Source organism: Mus caroli, unplaced genomic scaffold, assembly GCF_978045245.1.
Source record: "Mus caroli unplaced genomic scaffold, Mus_caroli_1 scaffold_1, whole genome shotgun sequence".
Taxonomy (NCBI): Eukaryota; Metazoa; Chordata; class Mammalia; order Rodentia; family Muridae; genus Mus; species Mus caroli.
The window spans coordinates 130477397-130504622 of NW_028227256.1; the positions used below are offsets into that span (position 1 = coordinate 130477397).

A 27226-nucleotide genomic window follows, 5' to 3' on the forward strand; every position below is an offset into this window, starting at 1 on the left:
GCAAAGAGCCCTCCCAGACTGGAAGCCACAGTGTCTTCTTGCCAGCTCCTGTCCCATTTGGCAATTTCCTTTGTAGCACGTCTCAGTTGAACTGTGTAATTGACTGAGTGACGATTTACTTTCTCTACTAGCTCTTAAGCTCCACCAGGAGAGAGAAGTTTCTGTTGTGTACCCCACCGTCTTATCAGCAGGAACACGGTCTCAGGCACTCGGCAGATAGGAGCTGTGTAAGATCCTGCGAGCCAAGGCCATGTCTGCCTCAGGCTCTTTCCATGCCTCACTTAACACCCAGGAGGCAACAACTGGGGCTCAGAGTCATTGCTCACACTCCTACTTATAAAAACTGTGGTAGCAGGGCATGGTGGTACACACTTATAATCCCAGCAGTGGGGAGGCTGAGGCAGGATCAGGCTGGGATACATAGCAAGACTCTATCCTTTAAAAATAATTAAAAAAAAAACGCAACAGGAAGGTTGGTTATCTCTCTCCTTTCTCCATTCAAGGATGAAGCTGACTACATAACAGCTACTTATTCTTTCCAGTCTCTCAGCATCTCTGACCCTGCCCAGGACTCAAAGTTGCTCTATTTATTTATCTCTGCACAAGGCTGCCCTCTGCTGGTTGCACATGCAGGAGCTCAGTGGCCAGAAACCAGGAGCCAGGGTAAAGGTGAGTGCTAGCCAGAGGGCTTGCAGGTGAGAAGGTAAGCCAGTCCCCCACTTCTGGGTTGGTCTCTCCAAATGGAACAGGAGACCATTTTCCATTGCAAGGAAAAGCAAGAGATGAAGGGCGGTACCATAGGGGATTATACTCACCCGCCACAAGTGGCACAGGCTCAGGGAGGACTAGTTGACTAGTTTAGCCATCGTCCTTAGTGGTGTGCTGGCAAGCCTTTTAAGAGCTAGACACACACACACACACACACACACACACACACACACACACACACACACACACACACACACACACAAGAAAGACAGACTCTCTCTTTCTCATACAGACACGTATATTTTCTGTGTTTCTGTCATCTTTGTCTGTCTCTGTCTCTTTCTCTCTCACACACACATACCCCACTTTACAGCATTCATAGATTTCCATGCTATAAATCTCCCAACACAGCCAGTTTCAAACACCAACATGCAGCCACCAAATGATGTGGGGAGATGGTCCTGAAGCACACCATTGTGTGGAATGTCTACCATGAAGCTGCCGTGCACATAGATGACTTCAGGGTAGGGGAAACTTGTGGGGAAGTGGCAAGTTTTGAGAGTTCTTTCCAGTTGTTTTCAGTATAATACATTTAACTGCAAGGTTATATAATTTAATTTTTCATAATGGCTGTGTTTAACAACTGAACTGCAAAATTCTGGAAAATGTAATTATCAGTCCTGTCAGCCTACCAGTCAGAAAGACCAGGCTTCAGCACACTGATGATTCTCCTCCCCCTCCCTCCTCCCCTCCCTCCTCCCCTCCCTCCTCCCCTCCCTTCTCCCCTCCCTCCTAGCTTCTGTCCCTCCCTCCGCTGCCTCCTCTTCCATCCCTTTCTTTCATGGTTCTCCTGGAATTCTGTGTGGGAAGATGGGTGTGGAGAGTGTGGAAAAGATCTCTGCTGTGGATGCTGCTGTTCTCTGAGTCAGGAACCATAAGGTGTAGGAAAAGAGGAGGGCGAAATGCAAATTAAGTGGCTGAAGGCTCTGTCTGTCTGTCTGTCTGTCTGTGTCTATCTACCTATCTGTCTGTCTGCCTGCCTGTCTGTCTGTCTGTCTCTGTCTCTCTCTGTGTGTGCTGTGCAATTTTGCAGCTGTGGCTCACAGGCTTCCTGGAACTTGGGCTACAGATGACTTTCTGGGTGCAGGTAAATAGTGCTCCCTCAGTGAGCCTCTGCGCACCATCCGGGGAGAGAAGAGCCTTGGCCCTAGATGAAGTTGCCCACAGGGAGCCGTGGCAGGCAAAAATAGGCCTCTGGGAAAAGGTTCAGGTTGATGGGGTTCCCGTCCAGGCGGATGTCTTCCAGCTGCCGGCGCTCATGTCTGTGTTCCCCGGTGTCACAGAAGGTGTCGCTTTCCATGGTCTCGATCCTGTTATTCTGGAAGGAGCAGCACGCATTGAAGGCTCACAGCCTCCTGTGCAGCTGGAGAAGAAGCTAAAGTAGGTGGAGCTGAGGCCACACAGGGCAAGAAGAGGATACTTGTGGAGAGTGAAGAGAGAGTAAAGAAATTAGAAAAGATAAGAGTAGAAGGAGGGAAGTGGGGAGGCCCTAACGGGATGAGATGAGACAGGAGGTAGGCAAAGCAGGGCCCCTAAGGCAGGTGAAATACCAATAGGTAAGGGGAGGTGATGTTTTAAAAAGGAGTGGAGAACATCACTTCCATGGCCACGTTCTGCATTCCCCTGTTATCTGCCTTTGACTGACCGCACACACTATTTTTATCCTTTGTCTGGTCGAGGCTGCTCACCTGCAGGTGCAGAGAGCGCAGGCTAAGGGGCAAAGGCCCAGGGATGGAATCCAGCATGTTGTTGGCCAGGTAGAGAAACTGCAGCTTCTTCAGCGCCTATAGGGACACAAAGAATGGGAGACCTGTGGGTCATGTCAGGCTCTTGGCACGAAGAAGTGCCCCAGCAGGCCAGCATCAGGTGGTCCAAGAGGCCAGCATCAGGTGGTCCAATTGGTGGGGTGCAGTTGTCTCGCCTGCCTGCCTGCCTGCCTGCCTGTCTGTCTGTCTGTCTGTCTCTGTGTCTGTCTCAGTCTCTGTGTCTCTGTCTCCCTTCCTTCTCCACAATCCTACTTTATACTTCAGGCTGACCTGGAATTCTTTATCCATTCCAGGCTGGCCTCAGTCTTGTGGTCCTCCTCCTTCATCTTTCTGAGTCCTACATCACCAAGCCCAGCTGAGGATGCTGGCTCTTTAAGGGGCTTGCAAATCCTAACTTCATTTGGATGCTGAAGGGGGAAGGGAAGCTGCTGTCCTTGAGAGCTGGCAGCTGGGTAACATACAGGAGCCTTTAGAGCAGGCTGGGAGGAGCCAGCCAGGACCAGGTAAAAACAAGGACCGTGGGACATTTCAGCTCAGTCTCAACGTCTCTGTCACCAGTGACAAGTCTCCCAAATGCCCCACTCAGAGTGGCTGTGGAGAGCATGCTCAAAACCTGAGGCACACAGGCACACACATGTGAGCTTAACAGCACTGTCAGAATCAGGAAGGGCTGCTCTGAGAGGAACTTAGGGAAGAGAGCAGCCTGCGGGGGCTTGGAGAACAGCGAGGAACAAGACACCTCTTCCCAGAGCACCCACTACCTGCATTTAGCCATCCTGTGATCTGTGCAAACGCTGGGTCTGTTCAGTCCTGCAGCGGCTGTGTCGAGTGGGCCTCATCACCCTTGTTTTGTAGACGAGGAAACAAGATCAGAGGTGACTCACTCAGTGAGCTCAGGTCCTTGGGCTGCAAAGCCCCTGCCTTTTCTGGGCCAAGAAAATAGGGCTGAGTGAAGGCAGAGAAGCACCTCCTTATATGGAAACGGTCGATGTTTCAAGGGCTAGAACAGCCAGAGACCTCCCTGTACGGATAAGCCAGAGACCTCCCTGTACGGATACAGGACTTCTTGTACAGCCGAGAAAGCTAATGTGTGCAGGTTTTGCATCCTACCAGGGGCCCAGAGCCTGTTCTCTGGGCCCTCTGTAGGCCCACAGCACACAGGAGACAGGGAGAGAGGATGTTTGTGAAGAAGAGCACAGGCTGAGGAGCACACAGCTCTTGGTGAGCACAGCGATGATGGCCTGTTATTTCTATACTCAGAGAGCTGAGGTAGGAGAAGAATGAGTTTGAGGGCATCCTGGACTACATAACAAGACCCTTGTGGATACACACACACACACACACACACACACAGGTAAATTTTTTTTTTACTATTTATCTATTTGATACTTCTAAATATGAATATGCTTGCAAAAATGAGCCTACATGATTGAACATTGCTTAATTTAAGGACAAGATTGCATTCTGAGAAATGTATCATTGTGAAATTACTTACACAAACCAAGAGGGCTAGATGACTCTTCCCTTAGGGGCTACAAAGTTACAGACGACTCTGTCTTAGGAGGTCACCACCATGCATGGAGTCCAGTAGTGATAGAAATGTTGTTGTCGTATGGTTTGACTGTACTTGAAAGAGACAGAGGCTGCACACGAGCAACTGGTCTTTGAAGGCCCTTCCCAGGTGCTGCAGCCAGCAAGTTGGGACATATCAGTCTTGTCTATTCTCCCATTGTCTTCAGTGGAGGATAGCCTGGGCTCTGGCTAGCCCTGTTCCTTGGGTAGCCCTATAGGATCACATTTGCGTCAAATGATTCGAATCTAGCCAGAAACCCCTTGTAGTGGTTTGAATAAAAATGGCCTGCCTAGGCCCATGATGCTCTTAGGAGGTGTGGCCTTGTTGGAGGAAGTGTGTCACTGTGGGCTTTGAGCTTTCAGAAATTCAAGCTAGACCTAGTGGCTCACTCTCTCTTCTTGTTGCCTGCCAATTTGGACGTAGGACTCTCAGCTCCTCCTCCAGGACCATGTCTGCCTGCATGCCACCATGCTTCGCCATGACATTAATGAACTAAACATCTGACCTATAATCAAGCCCCCAGTTAAATGTTCTCCTTTGTAAGAGTTGCTGTGGTCATGGTGCCCCTTCACAGCAACAGAAGCCCTAACTAAGACACCCATCAAGTTGTGTCTCTTGTGAATCTGACCATGGAGAGTCACTGACTATTTAGTGGTAGATTTCAAAGCCATTAAGATGGATTGTAGGAGTTGGAATCAGAGTGAGCTCCACAGACAAACTGGAATTTTCAAGTGGATGAGCTGGTCTGGGGTGCTGGTACAAAGAGGAGCAAATGCGAAGATAAAGGCCAACGCTAGAGCAGCATCCTCACAGAGGGAAGGGGGAGCTGCCAGCACTGGCTTCTTGTGTTCTGCCCTCATGAACAGGATCCTGGGGCCTGATAGCACCAGGTTTCCTATTTGCAGAGGGTGTAGACACTACCAAGATGGTATGATGTAAAACACCCTTTTCTAGAGAATGTTTAATAAACCATACATGGAAAAAGGAAAAAAAATGGGAATTGCTTTTTGGCTCTAGACAAGAGTCGAGCATGAACAGCTGTGAGGTCAGGGTACACGAGAAGGGTGCACTTCGTACTGCGGACTGACTCACCACGAATGCCTCAGGCTGTATCCCCGAGCTCTGCAGCCGATTCAGGCGGACGTCCAGGAACTCAATGCCACTGGGCAGCACAGGCAGGGCTGCCAGCTGGTTCTCTGGAAGGATCAGATCCTGCAGGGCAGGCAGCAGGCGGAGGGCATCGTTGTGGATGGAGGAGATGGAGTTGCCAGAGAGGTCGATCCTTCTCAGTTTTGCTGGTGGATGTTGGGAGAGAACACAGGGTGAAACTGGAGCATCTCTCCCTCCTGGCCCCGTGTGGGCTGTGCTGCCTCCATAACTTTGGCCCATTCTTTGCAAGGGAGTTCTAACTAGCTCACCTCCTGCACCGAATCCAGACCACAAGAAATGAGGCCAAATCAGATCTCCTTTTAGAAAAAAACATGGCATTCCTCAATAACTTTCTCGAGAGCTTTAGTTCTATGGTAGTTAACCTACCTTAAAAGACTCGTTTCTGCCCCTTAATTCCCATCCCCTTCTCCAAGGACAATAATCAATAAGTTCAGGAATTGCTGCATTCACCCTGCTACCCACCCCCCCTCCTGCACAACTTACTTTACATGGAGGACCCAAAAGGCTATCAACAATGTGAGGTAGAAACTGGAGGCCAGCTCCTGCCTTCCACCTCAAACAGAGAATATGCTAGGAAGTAGCAAAACAAAGAAATAGTAAAAAGCTCGTTAAAGGCATCAGGGGAGTCTAACCCAGAGGCCAACTGTGGGAGGCCAGTAGGGAGGTCTGTCCCAGAGGCCAGCAATGCTAGAACCTTTTGGAAATGTTGCCTCGAACAGACCTTCCTTTTCCTGTGCCCCAGATCTTTCATGAGAAGAACTGGCTACTTCTGCCTGCCATTTTAAAATCTTAAAGGAAAGGAACTGGAAAGATTGGGGCCTCTGTCCCTTTGACAGCAGGGAGCTTGTGTCTGTACCCTGGCAGTCCTCTCTGCCTCGCCATCACCCTGTCTTGAAGCATAACTCACTCAGCCCTTTGAAGTCTCCAGCCTGGATGTGGTTGATGTGGTTGAAGCGAGCATATAGGTAGGTGGTCATCTGGGGAAGAGGAGGGATGTTCTCCAGGTCTGCATCATCACAGTAGACAGAAGAGCCAAGGCACACACAGACCAGGCAGGTAGGCAGGCCTGGCCAAGTAGAAGACAGAATAGAGGGGTAGCTCTGGTCAGACTCTCTTCAGGCTTCTGTGGCCAGTGATCTTTGCCTCAGTGGATGTCTAAACCATGGGCATCTGTGGCCCTTAGATGGATGTTTCCCCCCCCCCCCCCAGAATCACCCAACACAATGCACCCAGACAACACTCATAGTTGCTCTCAGTCCTGGCTTAAAAGAGGATTCACCTAGCTATCACTCAGTGCAAGGCTCCTTGGTGCTTTCATCAGACCTGGATCCTTTTTAAGTTTTGAGTTTATGTGGCTCTTTCTAGGACCTCTGTCTGTCTCTTTTCCAGAGGACTCTTCTCTAGTGTCAAAAGGATCAGTGTAGATGGAAAAAGCTAGAGTTATATAGAGTGGTCAATCGTTGCTGTCTCTGTCTTTGGAAGAGGAAGTGGCCATGTTCTATGTGGATTCAGGAAGCATAGCAGAGCTAAGGTAGAATGGACCGTGCCTGCTTAGCATCTGTTCCCTCTTGGGATGTCATCAGTATCCTGATTTTACACTGGAGAACAGCCCTGGCCTCTTCTCTGTCCCGAGTGCTCTCTCTGCACCCAATGGTCAAGAAATTCAGATAGCTGACCAATGTTAGTGTCCCTGACTATCACAAGATCTCAGAGATGACTGAGAGGGAGGCTTTGCATCCAAAAGGCACCAGAAGAAAGTTCACAGTCCAGAAAATGAAGCAGCAGGAAGGACCAGCCAGGGCAGGGGACTGAGGCTCTGTGCCCTTCTTCTTCCAAGGCTAAGAAAGGCAGGTCTGACTGAGACCCTTTATGGTCTCTTCAGGTCTGAGTCTTTAGCTATGAGAATGGACTTCACATGGCCATCCCCACTTCAGTAGCCCAGGTCCATGCATGCGAATATCTTAGAGGAGAACAGGACACCGAGCACCAGCAATTCCTGAATAAGCTTCATTCCTCCTGGGTCCCAGGCTTTTGATCAGAGTCAGGGGTGCTGCATCCCAGTCCCAAGGGAAGGAGGAAGGTATTGGGGGGAGGGGCTGAGGGCTGCTAACAAGGGGGAATTTGAAACTGAAGCAAGTGTCTCTGCTTCATTTGCTCCCATGCCAAGTGACAGCCACAGTTATTTATTCTCCTCTCTAGGCTTTTAATCATCTCTAATCTAATGGCCACTCAAACTGTTCCCCCAAGTGATGCTGTTAATTAAGGTAGGGTGGCTTCGCTAGGACGTAGGAGTGCTTGCTTGCGTGCTTTGCGTCCCACTCAACTTGTGCATAATATTTATACAAAAGTATCAGGGACAGCCGGCCACTCCCCTTTATGGTGGTGGTGCTTGGTTTTACCATGACAACCTCTCCTTCTCTTCCTGCTCGCTGAAGACAACCCAGACCCAGGACCCCCTGGCCTTAGCCCTCACCACACCCCACTGTAGAACTGCGTGGTGCTAGCTTACAGTTGCTTGGCCCGTGCGTGACCTATGAATACTTCTGATTGCACACACTTACCATGACTGCTCTGGGAGTTCAGAAGGCCAGTGGTGGTAGGTACGGCCATCGTGAGGTTTGGTGACAATGTCCTCGGAGCCACAGTGCTAGTAGGACTAGTTCTTGTTGGAAGAGTCAGATTGCTTATTTTAGCCTGGAGACACAGCACAAAGCACACCACAGACCAGTCTATGCCTGAGAAGGACTTAGCTGTGACCCCTGGAAACCTCGGCGACCCAGTTCAAACTCGTGCAGAGGAATAAGTGGAGGGAGGGAGATAAAAAGATGGAGCAAAGAAGGGGCCTTAGGGAGCACAGCATTGAGCGACTCTATACACAGATGAAGACACTGAGGTCAAAAGAGGAAGGGGGCTCAGAAGGTCCCAACATAGAGCTGAAGTCCGGATCTCTGGCCATCCAGGCTGGTGTTCATTCCGTCCTCTCCATTGTTTAGGTTGGCACTAGTCTCTTTCTCTACCCAGACCCTGGTCACATTGCAGATGGACCATGCCACACATGGTCAGTCTCTGCAGAGGACAGGAGAGCTGGGAGGACTTCAGACTGGAAGACAGACTACAAGTTCACAAGCTAGCATTTCCCTTTTTTTAGGGAGAACATGGAGACACTGCTGACCTTCACCCCTTGTCGTGGCTCATGGGGAGGACCCCATGAGGACTCCTCCTGGGAGTGGTCCTACCAAGTGTGCCACATGGAGTAAGACATCGGTGGTTAGTGCCTCTCTTGTAGTGGCCTGTAAGTGACAAGTTCCTCAGGAGGGATAAGAATTTGCACCTTACGCCTGCCTGGGAAGATAGCACTGTTGTAATGCAGTTGCTTTGTGAGAGGAGGGCATGAGTTTGGTCCCCAGAATTCTCTATAGTTTGCTTTGCCATGGTCTTTGATTAAGGCTCATAATCTTGGAGATGGGGAGGCTCACTGGCCGGCCAGCCTAGACTTCTTGACAAGCTCCAGGCCAGTGAGAGGCACTGCCTTCAACAAAATGAGATGACTAGCTCCAGGGAAAGATCTAAGGTTGTCTGTCCTCTTTCTTTCCTGAACATGCACATGTGTAACACACCCACACCCACACACAGACACACACACCCACACACAGACACACACACACATACACACCCACACACAGACACATACACATACACACCCACACACATACACACAGGCACACCCACAGACACACCCACAGACACACCCACAGACACACCCACACCCACAGACACACACACAGACACACACAGACACACAGGCACACCCACATACACACCCACACCCAGGCACAGACACAGACAGACACACACACATACACACAGGCACACCCACATACACACCCACACCCACACCCAGGCACACCCACATACACACCCACACACAGACACACACACACACATACACACAGGCACACCCTCCCACACATCCCCCACACGTACACACAGGCACACCCACATACACACCCACACACTGACACACACACACACAGACACACACACATACACACAGGCACACCCACATACACACCCACACACTGACACACACACATACACACAGGCACACCCACACACAGACACACACACATATACACAGGCACACCCACATACACACCCACACACTGACACACACACATATACACAGGCACACCCACATACACACACACACACAGACACACAGGCACACCCACATACACACCCACACATACACACACACACACACAGAGACACAGGCACACACACATACACACACACACATACACACACACACATACACACAGGCACACCCACATACACACCCATACACTCACACACACACACACACACAGACACACACATACACACAGGCACACACACACACACACACACATATACACAGGCACACCCACATACACACCCACACACTGACACACACACACACACACACAGACACATACACATACACACAGGCACACACACATACACACCCACACACTCACACACACACACAGAGACACACACACATACACACAGGCACACACACACACACAGGCACACACACACATTCACACGCAAATTTATATCATATAGTAAAAGTGTTGGGAGAGGTTTGTATTATAGGGCAGGTGAAAAGGGATCTGGCCCCTAATCCCGTTTCTTGCAGGGATTCCAAATCATCTCTGTCCTCTCACCTCAGGGATCTGGTCCCCATAGTCTGCCAGTTCCTCATAGTTGCTGAGATCAATGACCTCGTTGTAGTCCTCTATGCTCAGGGTATGGTTCCCCACATACAGGGACGTGTAAGTGTCACCTTCCTCAGGGCTCTGCTCGTCTCTTTCTCTCTCCCCTAGGAGAGAAGCTGTCCCTGCCTTCTGCAGCACCAAGGTCAACAGACTCAGGAAAGCCAGGAACTTCATGAGGTTCTGAGGGGGGGGTAGGAGTGGGAATGGCTGAATCCCTCTGATGTACATCCTGTGGGTAGACAGCAGAAGGGCCGTTATTTTAGCTTGGCTTGTAAGAATGGCTCACAAAGTTAGGCAGCCTCCAACCTGCATACTTGCTCACTCTTGCCCTCTGACACACAAGCTCACTCAGCATCCTCATCTCACACTTTTTAAAGTCCGGTCTGTATCTGGAGGTATCTTTAGCCATCATTCCCACTGCGGCTCATAGTGTGGTGATCAATCACTCAGGCTCCTGTGGACAGCTTCCACAGGCTGGCTTACTCATGTCACCACAGACGTGCATACCAGAGTCCCATGTCCACTCACCTGCACACTGGACGCTGGTGCATTTGCACCAATATTCTCTAAGAAACAACCACATATTCAGGGGAACACCCCCCACCTCTCATCAAAACAAAAACAAAAACAAAAAACAAAACAAAAACAGTAGCAGCAATAACAACAACAAAATAGCCTTAGAAAAACTACATTAAAGAGACTTTTGGCCGGGCATGGTAGTGCACGCCTTTGATCCCAGTACTTGGGAGGCAGAGGCGGGCAGAATTCTGAATTCGAGGTCAGCCTGGTCTACAAAGTGAGTTCCAGGACAGCCAGGGCTATACAGAGAAACCCTGTCTCGAAAAACCAAAGAGAGAGAGAGAGAGAGAGAGAGAGAGAGAGAGAGAGAGAGAGAGAGAGAGAGACTTTTGTTTCCTTTTTTCTTTCTTTCTTTCTTTCTTTCTTTCTTTCTTTCTTTCTTTCTTTCTTTCTTTCTTTCTTTTTTTTTTTTTTGTGAGATAGGCTCTCATGTACCCTAGGTTGGCTTCAAACTTATGTAGTGGAGAAGGACTTTGAACTTTTGATCCTCCTGTCTCTACCTCCCATGGGCTGGGATTACAGGTGTGCACTATCATGCCTGGTGTATGAAATGCTGGGTATCTAGCACAGAGCTTCAAGCATGTTAGGCAAGCCTACTACCTACTGAGCTCTCTCCCTAACCCTACTTGTGGCTACTCTAAGGCCACTCGGTCCTTCAGTCACTTAAACATCCATGGGACGTTTATTAAGTTGTAGTCCCGGGATATTCCTCTCTCTGGAGGTGCAGAAAGGAATGAGGTCCAGTCCTTCCTAGGAGCAACCAGTCAATTTGGAGACAAAGTCTTATAACTTAACATACAGTGTAAACGAAGGCTGTTGGCTGGTAACATCGTCTTAGAAATGCAGCATTTTAGAAACACACTGTGGAAAGCAGAGGGTTGGTATGAGGTTCTGCAGTGTTTTCCCATCAGAAAGCTCGGCAGCTATCTGTGTACATATGTGTCTGCACATGGGTTACTGGGAGGACATGATGTGCAGGCGTATGAGCACAGACGTCGTCTGCAGTTCACTCACATCTGTGCAGACAGGTGGAGGGCTGAGTGTGCTATGGATACGGAAGTGTCTGCAGCATCGTAGCCAGTCTGCAGCTGATTACACAGCCCTCCCAAAGCCGCCTGCACAGGCTTCTTCCTAATCTCAGCCGGGCTGAATGGTAAGTCCCCAGCAGTAGTAAGAGGTCGTATCTCTCTGTTCCCCATTCCCACTCCAAACTGAAATCTCTGCTCTTCAAGACCACCCCCAAGGCAGTTTACTGACCGACCACCCGGTAGCCCCTTGCAGCTTCTTTGATCAGAGTCTTGTACTCTTGCCATTCTCTGCCCAGTTCCTGCCACAGCCCCGACTCCATTCTTTTGCTTTTGTGCCAGTGCGCATGAGGCCTCCAACCTTGGACCTTACCTTTTGGATACTTTTGGTTCCGTCTGGCTCGGGAGCTTCCAGGGAGATAAAGGTTCTGGTGGAGATGATGACTGCCTGTCAGACCCAGGGACAGCCCAACACCCCCTCATCTATCGGCCAGGGAAGGACGAGTGGTTGGCCAGGGATGTATGTGTCTAATTAGATTTCCCATTCTTTGAAGTGCCCCGCTGTTTCCCTTCCTTCTTCCTCAGGGGTCCCTAATCTCATTTCTTCACTTAATGAACAGGAATTCTTTGTGTGGGGGTGAACACACACACACACACACACACACACACACACTCATGGCCGTTATACCTTCTCTGATCTTTGAGGGTTGGTCAGTTAGATTCCAGAAGACTGAGCTGAGGTTTCTTGGATGGATGGAGCTTGCTGTCCCTGTCCCCATCCCCGCCCACCCCCCACTCCCTCAGAAATAACGGCACTGGACTTCATAGATGGAATCCAAAGAAAAAGAGAGTGTGAACTGGGGCACCCCACTCAGCCCTATCCCTAGAGCACTGTGGTGGTACAGCAGGAGACAGGGAGTTGGGTAGGATCTAAAGACCAACTTCAAGCTCGCAAGCAGTGGTCATCAACAAGAAGACAGGAAGTTCTCTAACTCCTGTAGGAAGAAAGGACAAGGACAGGAGTGGGAATTTGGCTTACAAACACCCAAGACATTGTCATTGTGCATAGCCTCTGGCCTGGAACCTAACACTTCTCTCTCAACTCTGACTTTCCATGGGCCCCATCTTTCCTTGGGATGTGTCTCAGATATCCCCAGAAGAGGGTAGGGGCTGGCGAATGTCATCTGGATTCCACTGCCCAGGCTCTTCTCTGATGCTCTCCACCCCCTCCTCCTTTCCTCTGGTCACACCCTGAATCCCAGCAGGGAGGCCCTTTGAAGACCACCGATAGGAAACAGAGGGCAAAAGAGAAACGATTGGTCCAAGGTCACCCAGGCCTAGACTAGCACTACATTTTGAGTTTTCTGAGTTCACAAGGCTCACCTTCTTACAACCTCATCTCAGGAACCTGAGAACACAGTGACTCTACCCTCAGAACAGATGGCCTTAGCAGAACACATCCCTAGCTTGCGATGCCAGGTGAGTGGGCAGACCTAATAGACCCCGAGGACTCCTCAGCTGGGGTGGGAAGGGGATTCTGGGCAACCCGAAGAGGCCGCCTGCCAGAACAAGGCTGTTTTGTCTCGGAGATCCCCCATCTGGGAACTGACAGCTTCAGAAACTCAGCTGGGTGGAAGGAGATAAAAGTCACAAGCCAAGAGGACGCCCTCGAAGCAGATGGCACATTTGGCTGGCCCTACCCCTTCATTCTGTTCTTCCAAAGACCCTCGGTCCCCACAGACAGCCGAGACCGTGGCCCCCGCCCAACTCCACGCAATTTATCCCTGCAAGGAATATAGATGAGACTGTTCATTCATTTCCCCCTGCCACCTGCTCTCTTCTCCCTGCTCTCGGTGACACCCCCCCCCCTCCACACTCCCGCCGCTCCTCTCCCACCCCACCCCGCCCCAGTCGCGCCATCTCGCCTGAGCGTCCGCCCCCGCAATCCCAGGCTGCACAGCCAATCCTGCACAGCGCCTGCGCCTGCTCCCACGCACTCCCCCCCAACCCCCCACCCCGAGGCAAACCCCGCGATGCAGGCAGTCTCTCATCCTACACTTTCTCCCAGCTTCTATTCCCGCCTTCACAAGCTTGCGGTCGGTCGTTCCCATGGATTTCGGGGGCATTGGTGGATGGGAACGTGGACCTGTGTGGGAAGCGGCAGGCGGGCGGGCAAGCGGGCGGGCACAGTCCTTGATCCACAAGCCTGCCAAGCGCTGCCCTTTAACAGACACGAGGTGTTACTGATGAGCTAGAGGCAACAGGCCATGTGAACACAGAAGTCTGGCCAGCTGACCCTGCTGCTGCCCTGTTGTGGGCAGTGAGAGAGGAGGGCAGAAAAGTTCAGAGACCCGCCTGCCTTTTGGTATCCGCAGCTGAAAACTGGGAACCCCCACCCACTCCGATGTGGACTCCAGCCTAGCTAGCTACCGACTCGTTCCTCCTCTCCTTCCAAGTCATACCCTTTCATTCTTCAGAGCCGGCTCACGCGAGACTTCCTAGGCTGAGTTGCATACAGTTAACATCATTACAACTAAGAGAAAAGAATTCGTGCATACACCCCACCCTCTTATCAAGTAATTAATTCTCCAATGGCATGGGGTATGCACCCTCCAGCTTTGAATTCCTTCCTGGGGCCTGCCTGGCACACACCAGGCAGATAGGGCTGGGCGAGGGCATCTGTCAGTTTTCATCCTCCACAAGACAGCCTAGGTTAGGCGGGTTGAGAATCCCCCTTGGTAGCCAAATCCCCTCTAAAGAGAGCCCTGGCCATCATACTCTTGTCCTTTTGAACTTGTGCGTGGCCTGTAGATCTTTCCAGATGATTTGGTCCTTGGCTGCTTGCCCTGGGCACTTCCTGTGCACACTGTATTTCTCCAATTAGTTAGAAAAGATGACTCTTCCTGCAGTGCCTTGGTGCTGCGCACCGAGAAATCCTCCACAATTTGACATCGGTGGTTTCAAAGAACATGGCTGCTTTGATTTCAAGTGGAGCTATTAGATTTCTGGACTGACTTTAGGGATACTTTTTAATTTTTTACATGAAGGTTATGAGTTTTTGAGGATATTGTCTAAGAAGAGGCTTTCTTCCCTTTCTTTCTTTCTTTCTTTCTTTCTTTCTTTCTTTCTTTCTTTCTTTCTTTCTTTCTCTCTCTCTCTCTCTCTCTCTCTCTCTCTCTCTCTCTCCTCCCTCCCTCCCTCCCTCCCTCCCTCCCTTCCTCCCTTCCTTCCTTCCTTCCTTCCTTCCTTCCTTCCTTCCTTCCTTTCTGAGACAAGATCTTACTATGTAGCCTTGACTGGTCTCAAACTCCTAGAGGGTTGCCTGTCTTTGCCATCTGAGTGCTGGGATGGCAGCCACCACCCCTAGCTGCTAGGAGTTTCTTAATAAGGTATTTGGGGGGCTTGAAGCCATGACTCAGAAGTTAGGAGCATTCATTACTTACTCATTTAGAGGACTGGGATTTGGTCCTCAGCACACACACAGAGGCTCTCAACCACTCATCACTCCAGTTCTAGGGGATCCAGTGCCAACTTCTAACCTCTGTGGTCACCAAGTACGCATGTGGTGCACATACATACATGCAGGCTAAATGCTCATACACACAAATTTAAAACACACCTTTTAAGACAGATTTCTTTTTCTCTCCCTATCTTCTCAGCGAGCAGTAGGGAGCTGGAGAAAAGACTGCTTAAAGTATTCTTGCTGCCTTTGACTCATTCACACAGTCAGCTTCGTGCTGGGTGTTTTCCATATGACTTTATTTCCTCTTCTGTGAAGCTTGTTGGAATGCGGACGCTGTATCAGAGTTAACATGGTCTTTTGGAGAATAGATAAGATGTACAGGGTGAGAGCTGGCGAGTGTACATGCACATGTGCACACACATATGCACACACATGCACCTGCATGTATAAATGCTAATGGCACTGATTGAAGAAACTTGTGTGAGGAGGGGCTTTCTAAACCCCAAGGTAACCAGCACTGTGTGTGTGTGTTTCCTGTAAAGCCAGTTTAACTCTTGTCCCTCTAGCTGATGGCTGCAGAGAGCGGTGGAGGAAGCTGGCAAGGTCCACGGTTGGATAATGGGATGCTGATGGTGGGATGCTAGTTCAGGTTTGCAGGATCAGTGCCTGCCCCCATCCCTAGCAGCCACAGGAGCTGTGATCCCCGTGGACCTCCTGAAAGGGGCAAAGGTTGCAGGTTGTCATAGGTGCAGAAGGGGTTTGTCCAGGCTGTAGCACCAGGTTGCTTTCAGCCGTAATGATGCATTGACTTAAGCAGGAGCCTTGGAGAAACCAGCTGCAACTAGGATGAGGAAGTTGCACAGCAGGGAAAAGAGGTTGTGTGAAGTGGGCTCTATTTTCAATGTGAGAAAGGTGATGGAGGATATAAATGGGGTTTCTGGACTACAGGGCCCAGCCTAATCCAATGTCTTAAAACAGTTGTGTGACACCATCTTGGGGAGAGGAAAAAGCCTCCAGAGACTTCCCCAGCCTAAGGAGGATTGGTCCTGTGCCTCACTCACTTCTAGAACATTCATCTCCACATCCTCCTCCTCCTCCTCCCAGGCAAGTGTGGCAGGGCAAAGGCAGCCTTCCAGTGAGGGAGGAGAAGGGAAGAAGAGAAAGGCAGGAAGCCCAGGTTCTTGGAAACCCGCCAAGCTGCTCACCTGGGCTAGGGAAGGAGGGTGGCAAGTCTGCGGGGGAGGAACACTCTATGCAGGGAATAAATTACTGCAGAGGGAGGGTGGGTGGCGCCACTTGTCCTGCGTTAGGTGTGCTCTAGAAGAGGGTGCACAGACATGAAACAGGAGCTCTGGGAGGGACTCAGTTTACAGATGTGGAAGCTGAGAGCAAAAGAGCCCTGGCAAGGCCTCTGTCAAACTAGCTTCCCTTAGACTCTCAAAACATGTCCCATTCACAATCACTCCTGATAGGAATGAACCCCCAGCCTCTGCCCTTTCCTTCAGACCCAGTAGGAGAAAGCCCATGGCCCTCTTCCCCTAGGGAATCAGGGAATTGCAGTATTGCACCACCAGCCACCAGATGTCGCTGATGAGTCAGCCTTAGAGATAGAGGCTAATCCCCAGTGTGGAAGAGGCTTCTGGGAGATTCCCAGGTGCTCCACCTCTTCCTCTGTTTCTCAAGAACTGCCCTTGGGGTGGGATGACTCGACCGAGTCTCACACATAATAGAGAGCAGATGAAGTGGGTGTGACGTCTCTTCGCCCTCCATTGTGAAGTCTGTCCTCTTGTCAAGTTTGGCTAAGGGAGATTGCAGGGCTTGGTGACATCCACATAGGCCCAGTTTTGGGCTCTGACCCCCCAGCTACCCTCCTATTAGCCAAAGTCTAGTTCCTTGCACCACTTTGTCCCTGGCTGTTCCTTTCTGAGGCCCAGCCAAGAGGGTGTGTACTGTGTTTGCCCCACAGGAGGGAGATGGGAAGAGGAGGAAAGGCTGGAAGTTGTGGGGAAACCCTGACCCTCCACCCCACCTTAGTCATCCCCCACACTTCCTTTCTGAAGAACTCGAGACAGCAGGGAACAGGGTGACATCTGTCTGGTGTCAGGAAACAGTGGCAGAGGACAGCTTCAGAAGGGATCTCAGGCCTAGGAGAGCTGGATTTGTCGGCCTTCTTGAGACAGAGTTACCCAAATGGAGGAGTTCTCAATGGAGGAACTTTCCAGGGTTCACCTCTGGAATGACTTCTGCTTCTGACTCGGATAAGACTAAAATAAGATGCCAGTCCATGGCCCAGCCTTACCCATGAGAGACTTGCGGTGTGGGGGAAGAGAGGGGATGCGTCTGCTGGCCTACGCCTGTGTTTCTGAAGCAAAGGGAGACCAAAGAAGAGCAGAGGTCTTGGCTGGCAGGGTGTCTTTGGGCTGGGTGGGGAATCTTGCTTTAGAGCCGGAGCAGGTTATACAGTATTTACCATCCTCATGAAGGGACGAGAGGAAAGGCAGGGCTGGGAGCGAGAGAGGGAGACAGATAAAAACAGTGGACCCCAGAGCTTGGGCCACCAGCCTTCAAGTGCTGTCAGAGGAGGTCCAGCTCTGGGCACAGCCTAGATGACTACGGACTGCAGGAGGCGGAAGCACATCATGAGGTCCAGTGGGATGGGTGGCTTCAGGAAATTCCCGTCCAGCCGCAGGTAGCGCAGGTGGGGCACGTTTTCCAGATCCGAGGAGAAGTCATGGAAGGCCACTAGGTTGTTGGGGCAAATCTGGGTCCCGTTGATTTCTGTGGAAGAAGAAGGGAGAGAAGTCAACCACAGAGGAACTGGCAGCACTGGAGAGGAGAAAGGGGACAAAAGCCAAGAGTGTGGGCTCTACTGTCCTCTTCTCTGGACAGGGTGACTCTGGCAAAGTATGACTGTAGGTCACCTAATTTCCAGAGCAGGTATGATTGTAATCATCTAATTTCTAGAGCCAGTCTATTCATTTGTAAAATGATTTCAGTTGGGGATGATCGTGGAGGGGTCGTTTCCTACAGGAATGGTTTATTCGAGGACTAAACAACTGAACAGTAGCTTCTTTCTCTGAGCCTTTCTGGCAATGCTCTCAGAGGCGAGTTTACTTCCTCGGTTGACCTTGAACTCCCTATCTTCTTGCTTCATTCTTCCCAGAGTCGGAATTACAGGCACCATGCCCAGTTGACAGAGTTTTGTTGTTGTTTGTTTTGTTTTGTCTCATGGAGTCCAAGACTGCTTTGAACTTCTGAGTCTCCTGCCTCTATTCCTCAGGCACCAGGGTTACACATGTGTACTGCCATGTCTGGCCTGACACTTGCCTGAAGAGGACCGAGCCTCATGTCCTGGGCTACAGTTGACACATCAAACTCGGGACTCTGTGAGTGTTCCTTGTGGAAACTGTCCTAGCTGAACATTCCAACCTTCCAATAGAATCAGAAAACAGTTTTTAGCTGTTCTATACCCTGACTATGTAGCTGCCTCTGATTCCCCTTCACAGACTTTCTAAAAGCCAAGGCTCAGATTTGGGAAGGCTTTTGCCATGGCTGCTGCTGGCTTCTTTTGCAGCGGGCAGGCCAAGCCCAGGACATGAGCACTTTGTATCTCTGTTCTACTGTTAGGAGAGTAGCTAGCAGTATTTCTGTGTCTGTCTGATCTACAGATCCAGTGGCCAGAGAAGCTGACGCTGATGAGAAGGGATGGAGAAAGAAAACCTCATGCCTTTCAAGCATGATGTTCAGCGCACTCCATCCATACACGATTAAGTCATCCCCCCTGACTCTGTGTTAGAAGATACTGCCACCCTCATTTTACAGGAAAGGAGACATTCCATATGGGTCTAGTATCTTTTCAAGGTTACTCAGATGCAGAAAATAATGAGGCCAATAGTGGGGTTTCTTTTTCCTTGTCTTCAATGCTAAGGACAGAATGTAAGGTCTTTTGTTTGTTTGTTTGGTTTGGTTTTTTGTTTTTTTTCAGGACAGGGGCTGTCCTGGAACTCACTTTGTAGACTAGGCTGGCCTCAAACTCAGAAATCCGTCTGCCTCTGCCTCCCAAGTGCTGGGATTAAAGGTGTGTGCCACCACCGCCCTGCAGAATGTAAGGTCTTATGTGCACATTAGAAAGATTTCTAAACTGGGTGGCGGTGCACAGCTTTAATCCAGCACCTGCAGGAGCAAGGGGATCTGTGGATGACAGATTGAGTTCCAGGGCAGTCAGGACTACACAAGCCCTATCTAAGGGGAGGAGGAGGAGGGGGAGGAGGGGGAGGAAGAGGAGGAGGAGGAGGGGGAGGAGGAGGAGGAGGAGGGGGAGGAGGAGGGGGAGGAGGAGGAGGGGGAGGAGGAGGAGGAAGAGGAAAAGGAGGAGGAAGAGGAGACGGCTGCTATACCACTGTCCCAGTAGTTGCTTCTTATAACCTCACAGTGGTGTTCCTGAGAAAGTGTGGCTGCACCGAACCTCTGCTCTCCCCTTTGCCCCACCTCCCCAACTCACTCTCTATGCTATTGTTGTTGAGGTACAGGTGTTCCAGCTTGTTGCTGATGGCCGGCACGTTGCTGATCTTGTTGTGAGACAGGTGGAGCACCAGCAAGTTGGAGATGTTGAAGGAGTTCTTGGGGAGCCCGCGATCTGACAGCTTGTTGTAGTTCATACGGATGAAGGCCAGGTTGGGGAAGTCCTTGAAGTACCCATTGGGGATGGTCTCGATCTTGTTGCTGTCCAGGTAGAGCTGGTGGATGGCTTGGGGGACTTTGGGGGGCATCTTTCTCAGGATGTTGTGGGCCAGATTGAGCTGCATGAGGTTTTTGAGGCCCTGGAAGGTATCGGCCTTGAAGACGCCATCGCTCAGCCGATTGTGCTGTAGATCCAGGAGCAGCAGGTTCTCCAGCTTGCTGAACACTCCGGGTGGGATCCTGGAAATGAGGTTCTGGCTCAGCCTCAGCTGTTCCAGGTTCTGGGGCAGAGCTGATGGTACCTCTTCCAGCTGGTTCTTCTCCATGTAGAGGAATGCCAGGCTGGGGAGCTTCCCCAGCACTCTCTGGTCCACCTTGCGAATTCGGTTATTGTCCAGGTTGACCCACCTCAGGCCCGTGGCATTCTGGAAAGATTCCAGAGGGAGCTCAGTGATGAAGTTGTTCTGCAGGTAAAGGTAATGGATTCGGGGTGGGATGACGGGGACCTTTCGAAGGTTTCGGCTGTCACAGTAGAGGGCTGACGGGAAGTCAGGGGGGCAGTAGCATTCCCGTGGACAGTCAGGGAAGACAGATGGAGGGCCGGGAGGAAGAGGTGGAGGCAGGTCTGTCGGCTCTGCTGGCTCGGAGGGCTGAGGAAATTTGGGTGTGGGCCTCGGCTTGGGTTTACGCCTAATCCCAGGTTTTGGTCTTGTCGGTTGGCCTTGGGCCACTGAGGCCAAGATGAGGAGAAGTGGGAGGAGCCAGAAGAAGGATGCCCTCATGATCCAGGTGATGTACCTGCAGGAAGGAGACTGGGAGTAGTTAGCCTCTTGTGGAAAGGTGCATGTTCGTAGAAAGCACAGGGGTCTTGAGGCATGTTGGAAACCCTTGGTGGTGGGGTGGTGGGTGGGGGCAGGCAGGGGGTGCTCTCTCCAGCTCTAAGATCTGCCAGGTGTGACATCCAAAATCTGCTCAACACTTTTTATACCACCCCTCCCCCAAGAAAAGCTCTCCACCTTCTTCATAGGGATGCTAGGATATGGCCCAGAGTCCTAAGCAGTGGGTCTGGAAGGTTCCATCCAAATTCCACGTTCTCAAACGGTGCCTAACACTCCTGTGCACCATCTGAGGAGGTACACTGAGAAGGGGCCCCCAAGGTGATGTCTGTGTTGGCTTGAGTGGCTTTGTTCCTTAAATCTGTTATAGATAGAAATACTGAGAGAGGTAAGAACACACACACACACACACACACACACACACACACACACACACACACGAGGGTGGTTAGACACAGCATTTGAAGAAAAGAGGAAAACATTTCATTGCTATAAATGGTCTGCAGTCCACCCACCATGTCCAGCTCCCACTGTGGCTGGTTGGGGGTGGGGGGAGGTGGGGAGGAATAAGTGGCTTGAAGAGGCCAGGAGACTGACAGTGAGCACAGGACAGAAAGGCAGGAGGCGTCCTGGAAGGGAACTGCTCAGATACCAGCGCTCACCCACTCACCCTTGCTCTGTCCCCTCCCCTGCACTTGGCCCAGGGACTGCCTGTCTTTGCCAGCATGAGCCCTGCCAAGAATTCTTCCCCAGATGTAGAGGCCCTTGGGAAAATAAACAGGAAAGGAATAAAAAGGCTCGGGGAAAACACTTTCCTTTCTTTGGACCTGGTATTGTCACTCCATATACTTTGGAACTGATAATGTTGGAGTGGGGACGTCAGGAAGCACTTCCCTGTAACCTCGGTGACACTGGGATCAGGAGCTGAAGACCTTTGTTGGGTGGCTCTGCTGGCTTGTGCAGTGGGAGCTAGGTTGAAAAGGTCCTTCCTAGGACCTTCTCAGGGCCAGCTCCCCTTTCCAGCCTGGGTCAGGAGGGGCCCAGGGAGAGGGTGCCTGTACTTTTTCTCTACAGCTCCCCACCCCGATACTTTGCACATCACATCAGGGTCACCTCGAATCTTCCCCACTATCGTAGCTCTCAGAATATAAGATGCTTAGTCTTCTCAGACATAGAGTGGGCTGAAGTGTGTCCCTAGCTTATACTGGAACCCAGTAATCATGGCCTCCATTCTCCACCTATCCCCTGAGCCTAGATCTATGTCAAATCTCCCTTTGCTTTTATTAGGAACTATCTTCTGCTTGCTTTGGTCAAAGGAAAGGAACAGGGGGTGGCAGGATTCCCAAGGTGTGGAGCTAAATGTGACAGATAACAGGCAAGCTGGTAGAGCTCATCCTTAATGGGCAGAATTTAACTGTGCCTGTCCCTAAAGGTTTATGCACATTATAAACATGCTTACACACACACACACACACACACACACACACACACCCCTACCTACCTCTTTGTCCCTAGCCCATACCAGTTTGTATACATTCTCAGGGCCCTGTATGCATGTGTGAGCTTTATGTGTCAGCCTAGGTGGGAAGGAGGGTAGACTGGAGAAGGTGGAGTATATCCTGCCTGATATTTCTCTCTCTTGTCTGAGGTGGGTTTCATCTCAAACAAGCCTCTTGGGGACATCTAGAAGGTCATTTTCCCTGGGCCTTCTGTGACAAGGGACCTGCTGTTAGGTTCTTGGTTTATTTGCACCAAGGCTTCTCTGAGAGGACTAAGAAGACAGCACGTCCCTTGCAACATTTAAACTTGACCCCTGCTGCCCAGCCCCACCTCACTCTGTAACTGGTGTGTTATGGATTAACATTTTAATAAAGCTTTTAATTTTCTTGAAAATAGAATAGTCGTGTTACATAGAAATGAAGAGGGCAAAGCCTTACTATTCCAAAACATTTTAAAAGCACCAGTCTTTGCAAAACTGATTTGTTTTTATTCTCTTCTTGTTGTTCTTTTGGAATCTCTTTGCTTATAAATTATCTAGAAGTATGTGGGCAAAATTACGCCACCCCTGCCCGCCCTGCTATGAGAAACCTTGCCCCAAGGCCAAAATTAGGTTTGACAGAAATTTCCCAGGTTTGCTTTGTTGCCCTTGGTGCCACAAGCACTTCCAAGGTGATGTAATGGACACTAAGTTAGCCAAACAAAGCTTTCTGGGACATCCAGCAGAGCCTTCCCTGGAGACAGACAGCCCAGGCAGCTGGGCTCTGATGCTGGGGAAGGGGTGGGTCTCTGTTGTCCATGTGCTGGGCAGCCCTGCCCCCGCTGCCATGGCTACCCAGTGGGACGTGCTACCTGCCTGTCTCAGACATGGGGTCCCCAGGCCTCCTTCTTCCTCATGCCCAAGTCAGACTCTTTTTTTTTTTTTTTTTTTTGAGACAGGGTTTCTCTGTGTAGCCTTGGCTGTCCTGGAACTCACTTTGTAGACCAGGCTGGCCTCGAACTCAGAAATCTGCCTGCCTCTCTGCCTCCTGAGTGCTGGGATTAAAGGCGTGCACCACCATGCCCCACGCCAGACTCTTCGAGAACCTTTATCTACCCATTATCCTTTGGAGCCTTTCTTCTGGATCTCAGGGCTAGCCATGCTCCTCCACCCAGAGGCCCAGGAGTTTCCCCCAACACAAGCTCCCTGAATCTGAAGTGGGAGACTTTCACTAGGCGATGAGGCTCAACCCTCTCCTCTCCCGGCCCGGGCGGAACCAGAGATCTGTGTGCAGAGTGCACAGGGAACTGCTCATTGCCAAGGCCGTCCTCATAGGCACACCCCCCCTTCCTGCCGAGCCAGGCTGTCCTGGGCTTCTGGGAAGTACTCACTGCATGGCCATTCTCTCTAGCCATGCTCCCCTGCCTCAGAGCTCTAGAAAGAGGCGCTGAGGCAAACTAGAGATGGGTTGTAGTCTCATCAACAAGGACCAGAGGCAGGGCCCTGAGCTCTTGCCTTCCACATCATTAGCACCCTCCGGGTGAGGGTGTCTGTGCTTAAGATCTCTTATGCTTCTGAAAACATACCTCCCCGCCTCCCATTTAATTCGGATCCCTATTGGGCCCTGCTCACCGTCAATCAATGAGTACTCGTTGACTACGCCCCTCACCAAATGGACCAATTTTCAGCGCCTCTCAAAAAGCTGCTGGCTTTACCCAAACCCAGTTCGTGCTCTGTATTTAGAAGTCTTTCTTAAAAGAGTTTACAATTCAAATTTCAGTTCTGACAGCGTGGATCTGGGCTTGAATCCTCTGACTCTCCCCTTGGGCCCCAGAGGCTTGACATCTGTACGAGGATGGGCTGAGCTCACACATCTGAAGGCACGACCCAGAAAGAAGACTCTGGAAATGGCAGGGACAATGTGTTTACAGAAGAGCAGGTTCTGGGAGACGCTCCCTGAGTTGAAAGTGCAGAAGTCCTCTTTCCCACCTGTCCTATTGATCTGTTGTAAGAGCCCAGGGACTGTCAATGTTTGGACTCCTCCAGCATAGGGCTGAGGTACCTTGGGCCAATAAAGCCCAGGGAGAGGGGTTCTTCAAAATGCACAGCATGAACTGGGGTTGGGCAAAGCTCTCCTAGTTGTCGGATGTTAGTGGCACAAGCAACTTTAAAATGCAGTGTAGGTCAAAAAGTACTAAAGCCAAGTTTAACACTCTTGCAGAGTAAGCACCGTATTCTGGTTTGAACAGGAAGAATGTAAACAGAATGGAGGTTGTATGGTTTTAGGGAAGGAGTCTGAAAGAACAGGCTCCCCATTCAGGGGAATGGGGAAGAAATCAGATGGACAGTCAGGTGATCCCTGAAAACTCACTGCCCTCTTTATCCACCTTTCTGCCTCTCTCCCTACCACCTTTAATCCTTGATGAAAGCCAAGAAGAATCCCTGTGATGCTGAATATGGTTATAGAGACAGATCCCACCCTGCAACTTGTGTTAGCTCGGGACTACTACACAAGCCTCAGTCTCCACATCTAAAAAACAGGCTTGCTTACCAAGTTTATTTTGGAGGTGCTAAAACCAGGGTTCTGTGCATATTATACAATCATTCTACCACCTGGCTGCAGCTCCAGTCTGGATGCTGGAAGGGTTAAAATAGTTAATGTGCAAAGTGATTGCTCAGTGTGTGTCCAGGGGTTGTTGGTACCACTCTGAAGTAATGGTTTTCCCCCCACCATCAGACCGCTTGCTTGGTTAACATCCTTCATTTCCCTACTGCTGGAGAAGAAGGGGTCCTTCTTACAGTATAGGTACTGGGTCTTTCACTCAGAGAAACTTCATTCCCTGTGTGGCTCAGAAGACCACATTGGACATTCAGCGTCAACTGATTGGAACTCCCCAGACACCCGTGCAAAGCCCGCTGTGTGTCTCCATCCTGACTGACTAACCCAGCTCTCCGCTTTCTGAAGAGGTGGGGACACTGGCTGGCAAATGGAAATCTCTCTTTTTGGCTGGTTGTGGCTTCTTCTGAGATCTAGGACTTCTCCTTGCCTTTGTGGTTGTGGTTGTTGCTGTTGCTGTTGTTCCTTCTAGCCTTGAGATGCTCTCCTCACATGCCCTCTGGGAAGGTGAGGGTGGGTAAGGGACATTATCAACTAGTCTGTCCTCTGAGAGAGTCAAATGGAACAGAGCTGTGGGGTACGGGGAGAGAGAATCTAGAAGGGATGGTGACAGCCAGTACCAGCTCTTGGGTACCTGGGACAGGTAGCTTAGCAGGTAAGAGGAGATAGACTAAGGTAGAATGTTCCCCTGAAGTATGGTTGCCTAGTATGGATGATGTTAGTAATCACAAGAGACTGCTTTGTTCCCTCCTGCAGTGGCTCTCAGCCCTCACTGTCAGGACTGCAGGGGCTCCTTTTTGAGGACACCACATAGCCCTTGTGAACCCTAAGGGAGTTAGGGGAGTCTCAGGATGTATTAACGTAGCTCTGGACCTCTTGGGTTCTGTTTGATGGGTCTGTAATGAGTGTCTGTCCCTGTTTTTAGTAAAGGTTTCATATTCCCTGCCTACTGCTCAGGGCCCTCTGAGGATCAAGTAGTGTCCCCCTTCTTACTGCCATGGGGCCCCTCTATTGCAGGAGAGGAGGGAGCTATGCAAGTAAGGCTCCCAGGTTCCCCTCCCTGCTTCCTCTACTTCAAGCCCCCTTACCAGCTGACTGGTCAGGATAATCTCAGAATAACTTCAGAGAGAAGAGTGTTTCTGACTATGTGTGTGTGTGCGTGTGCGTGTGCATGTGTGTGTAGAACTGTTAACTCAGGAGTTAAGGCCTCTAAGGCTTGCAGGCAAGCTTGACTTCTTTTTGTAAGAGCCAAGTGGTTTGGGGATGGAGACAGGAATTCAGGCTGCTGACAGGATACTGTGTAGGCTGGAGAGCCACTTTTCTCTCCCTTCTGCCTGATTAAGCTCAAAAGAAAGAAATTAAAAAAAAAAAAGGATCACTTGATTGTTCATATCCTCCCTGACCAGCCAAGGCGTGATTGTCGTTTGGCTCTGTCATCTCAGCAGGAAAACGCTGTCTCTGGTCAGGCATGTGAGAGAGTAAGAGACAAAACCCAGTGTGTGTGTGTGTGTGTGTGTGTGTCCGTCTGTCCGTCTGTCTATCTGTCTGTCTGTCTTCTGCACTGCATGGTAATACATGAAAGGTGTAGAGAATTCGGTTCCAGTGTCCAGTTCCCATGGCAACACCTGCTCTGTTCAAATTCTGTGTGCGACACAGCTCTGTGTGCTCCACAAACATCTGCACTTAGAAAGTTTAACTTCAGCAGCGAGCAAACACAAGGATGCAGGATGTTGGAGAGGCAAGAGAGTGTCATCAGGAAGTGAGGAAGGCTACATCTGAACTCTTTGGAGAGGAAAAATGAGAAGGAAGAAGGCCAGGAGGGAGGAAAGAAAGATTGGACAGAGCTAGAGAGAACCCCTGGAGGAAGGAGCCTTCTAGTCTTCTCGCCCACTGCCTGAACTTACCTGCACACACCTGCCTCTCCTCTGGACTCTGGGGCACTGTTCTCTTCCTCCCCACCTTTGCTGGAGCCGTGGCAGCAGAGAGCCAGCTAGAAGTTCTGGTCTCCCAGTTGGTGCGTGTCTGCGTGTGTCTGCCTGACTTGTCTTCTACCAGATCCTATTGGGGTGGGGAGGTTAGTTCGGGGAGGGAGGGGCAGATCAGAGGGGGGAGGGCAGGGAGGAGGAGGGAGCAGAGGAGAGAGGGAGGGAGCTTGGGAAAGGAGAGATGACAACAATAAAGTCTTTATTTGGCAGCCAAAAATCCACACCCGATGCCCGCTAACGGCTCACTTTTAATAATGTTTCCTGCTGCTGCTGCTGCTCTGAAGAGGGACCGTTTGACCCGTGTTTGGAAACTAAGCCAAATCAAGAGAGAAAAGCACTTGGCAAGGCCTCTGGTTCTGTGCAGGCAGGGTGGGGTCGCTGGGTCCAGCCCTGGCCACTTGAGTTTCTAACAAGCGCCTTACTTCCCTGATGTCAATTCTTCAACTCACCGAGGAGCCACGAGACACTTTTCAGAGCATACACAGTGACAATATTTCCCTACCACAGCCCAGAAGCTTGCTAAG

The 27226-nt window shown here is 50.7% G+C and overlaps 2 protein-coding genes across 6 annotated transcripts; both read right to left on the minus strand.

The window, feature by feature from the left end:
* Positions 1–1396: 1396 nt before the first annotated feature.
* Positions 1397–10269, minus strand: Optc (opticin). Of its 4 annotated transcripts, XM_085829843.1 has the most exons (7): positions 9990–10269; positions 7839–7971; positions 6185–6343; positions 5200–5402; positions 2457–2552; positions 1527–1626; positions 1397–1485 (listed from the first exon to the last, which is right to left on the minus strand). In XM_085829843.1, exons 1-7 carry the CDS (start codon positions 10266–10268, stop codon positions 1397–1399), a joined length of 1059 nt encoding a protein of 352 aa, XP_085685969.1. In that variant the 5' UTR covers position 10269. The 4 variants fall into 4 exon arrangements, with proteins under 4 accessions (XP_085685969.1, XP_021025871.2, XP_021025885.2 ...); XM_021170212.2 differs by lacking the exons at positions 1397–1485; positions 1527–1626 and adding an exon at positions 1916–2086; XM_085829916.1 differs by lacking the exons at positions 1397–1485; positions 1527–1626 and adding an exon at positions 2114–2131 and having other exon boundaries at positions 9990–10214.
* A 5113-nt stretch (positions 10270–15382) lies between these two features.
* Positions 15383–26782, minus strand: Prelp (proline and arginine rich end leucine rich repeat protein). 2 transcript variants are annotated; one of them, XM_021173406.2, is made up of 3 exons: positions 26622–26782; positions 19609–20585; positions 15383–17885 (listed from the first exon to the last, which is right to left on the minus strand). In XM_021173406.2, the coding sequence occupies exons 2-3, from the start codon at positions 20567–20569 to the stop codon at positions 17710–17712; spliced, it is 1137 nt and encodes a 378-aa protein (XP_021029065.1). In that variant the 5' UTR covers positions 20570–20585; positions 26622–26782; the 3' UTR covers positions 15383–17709. The 2 variants fall into 2 exon arrangements, with proteins under 2 accessions (XP_021029065.1, XP_021029070.1); XM_021173411.2 differs by having other exon boundaries at positions 19609–20599.
* Between the last annotated feature and the right edge of the window lie 444 nt (positions 26783–27226).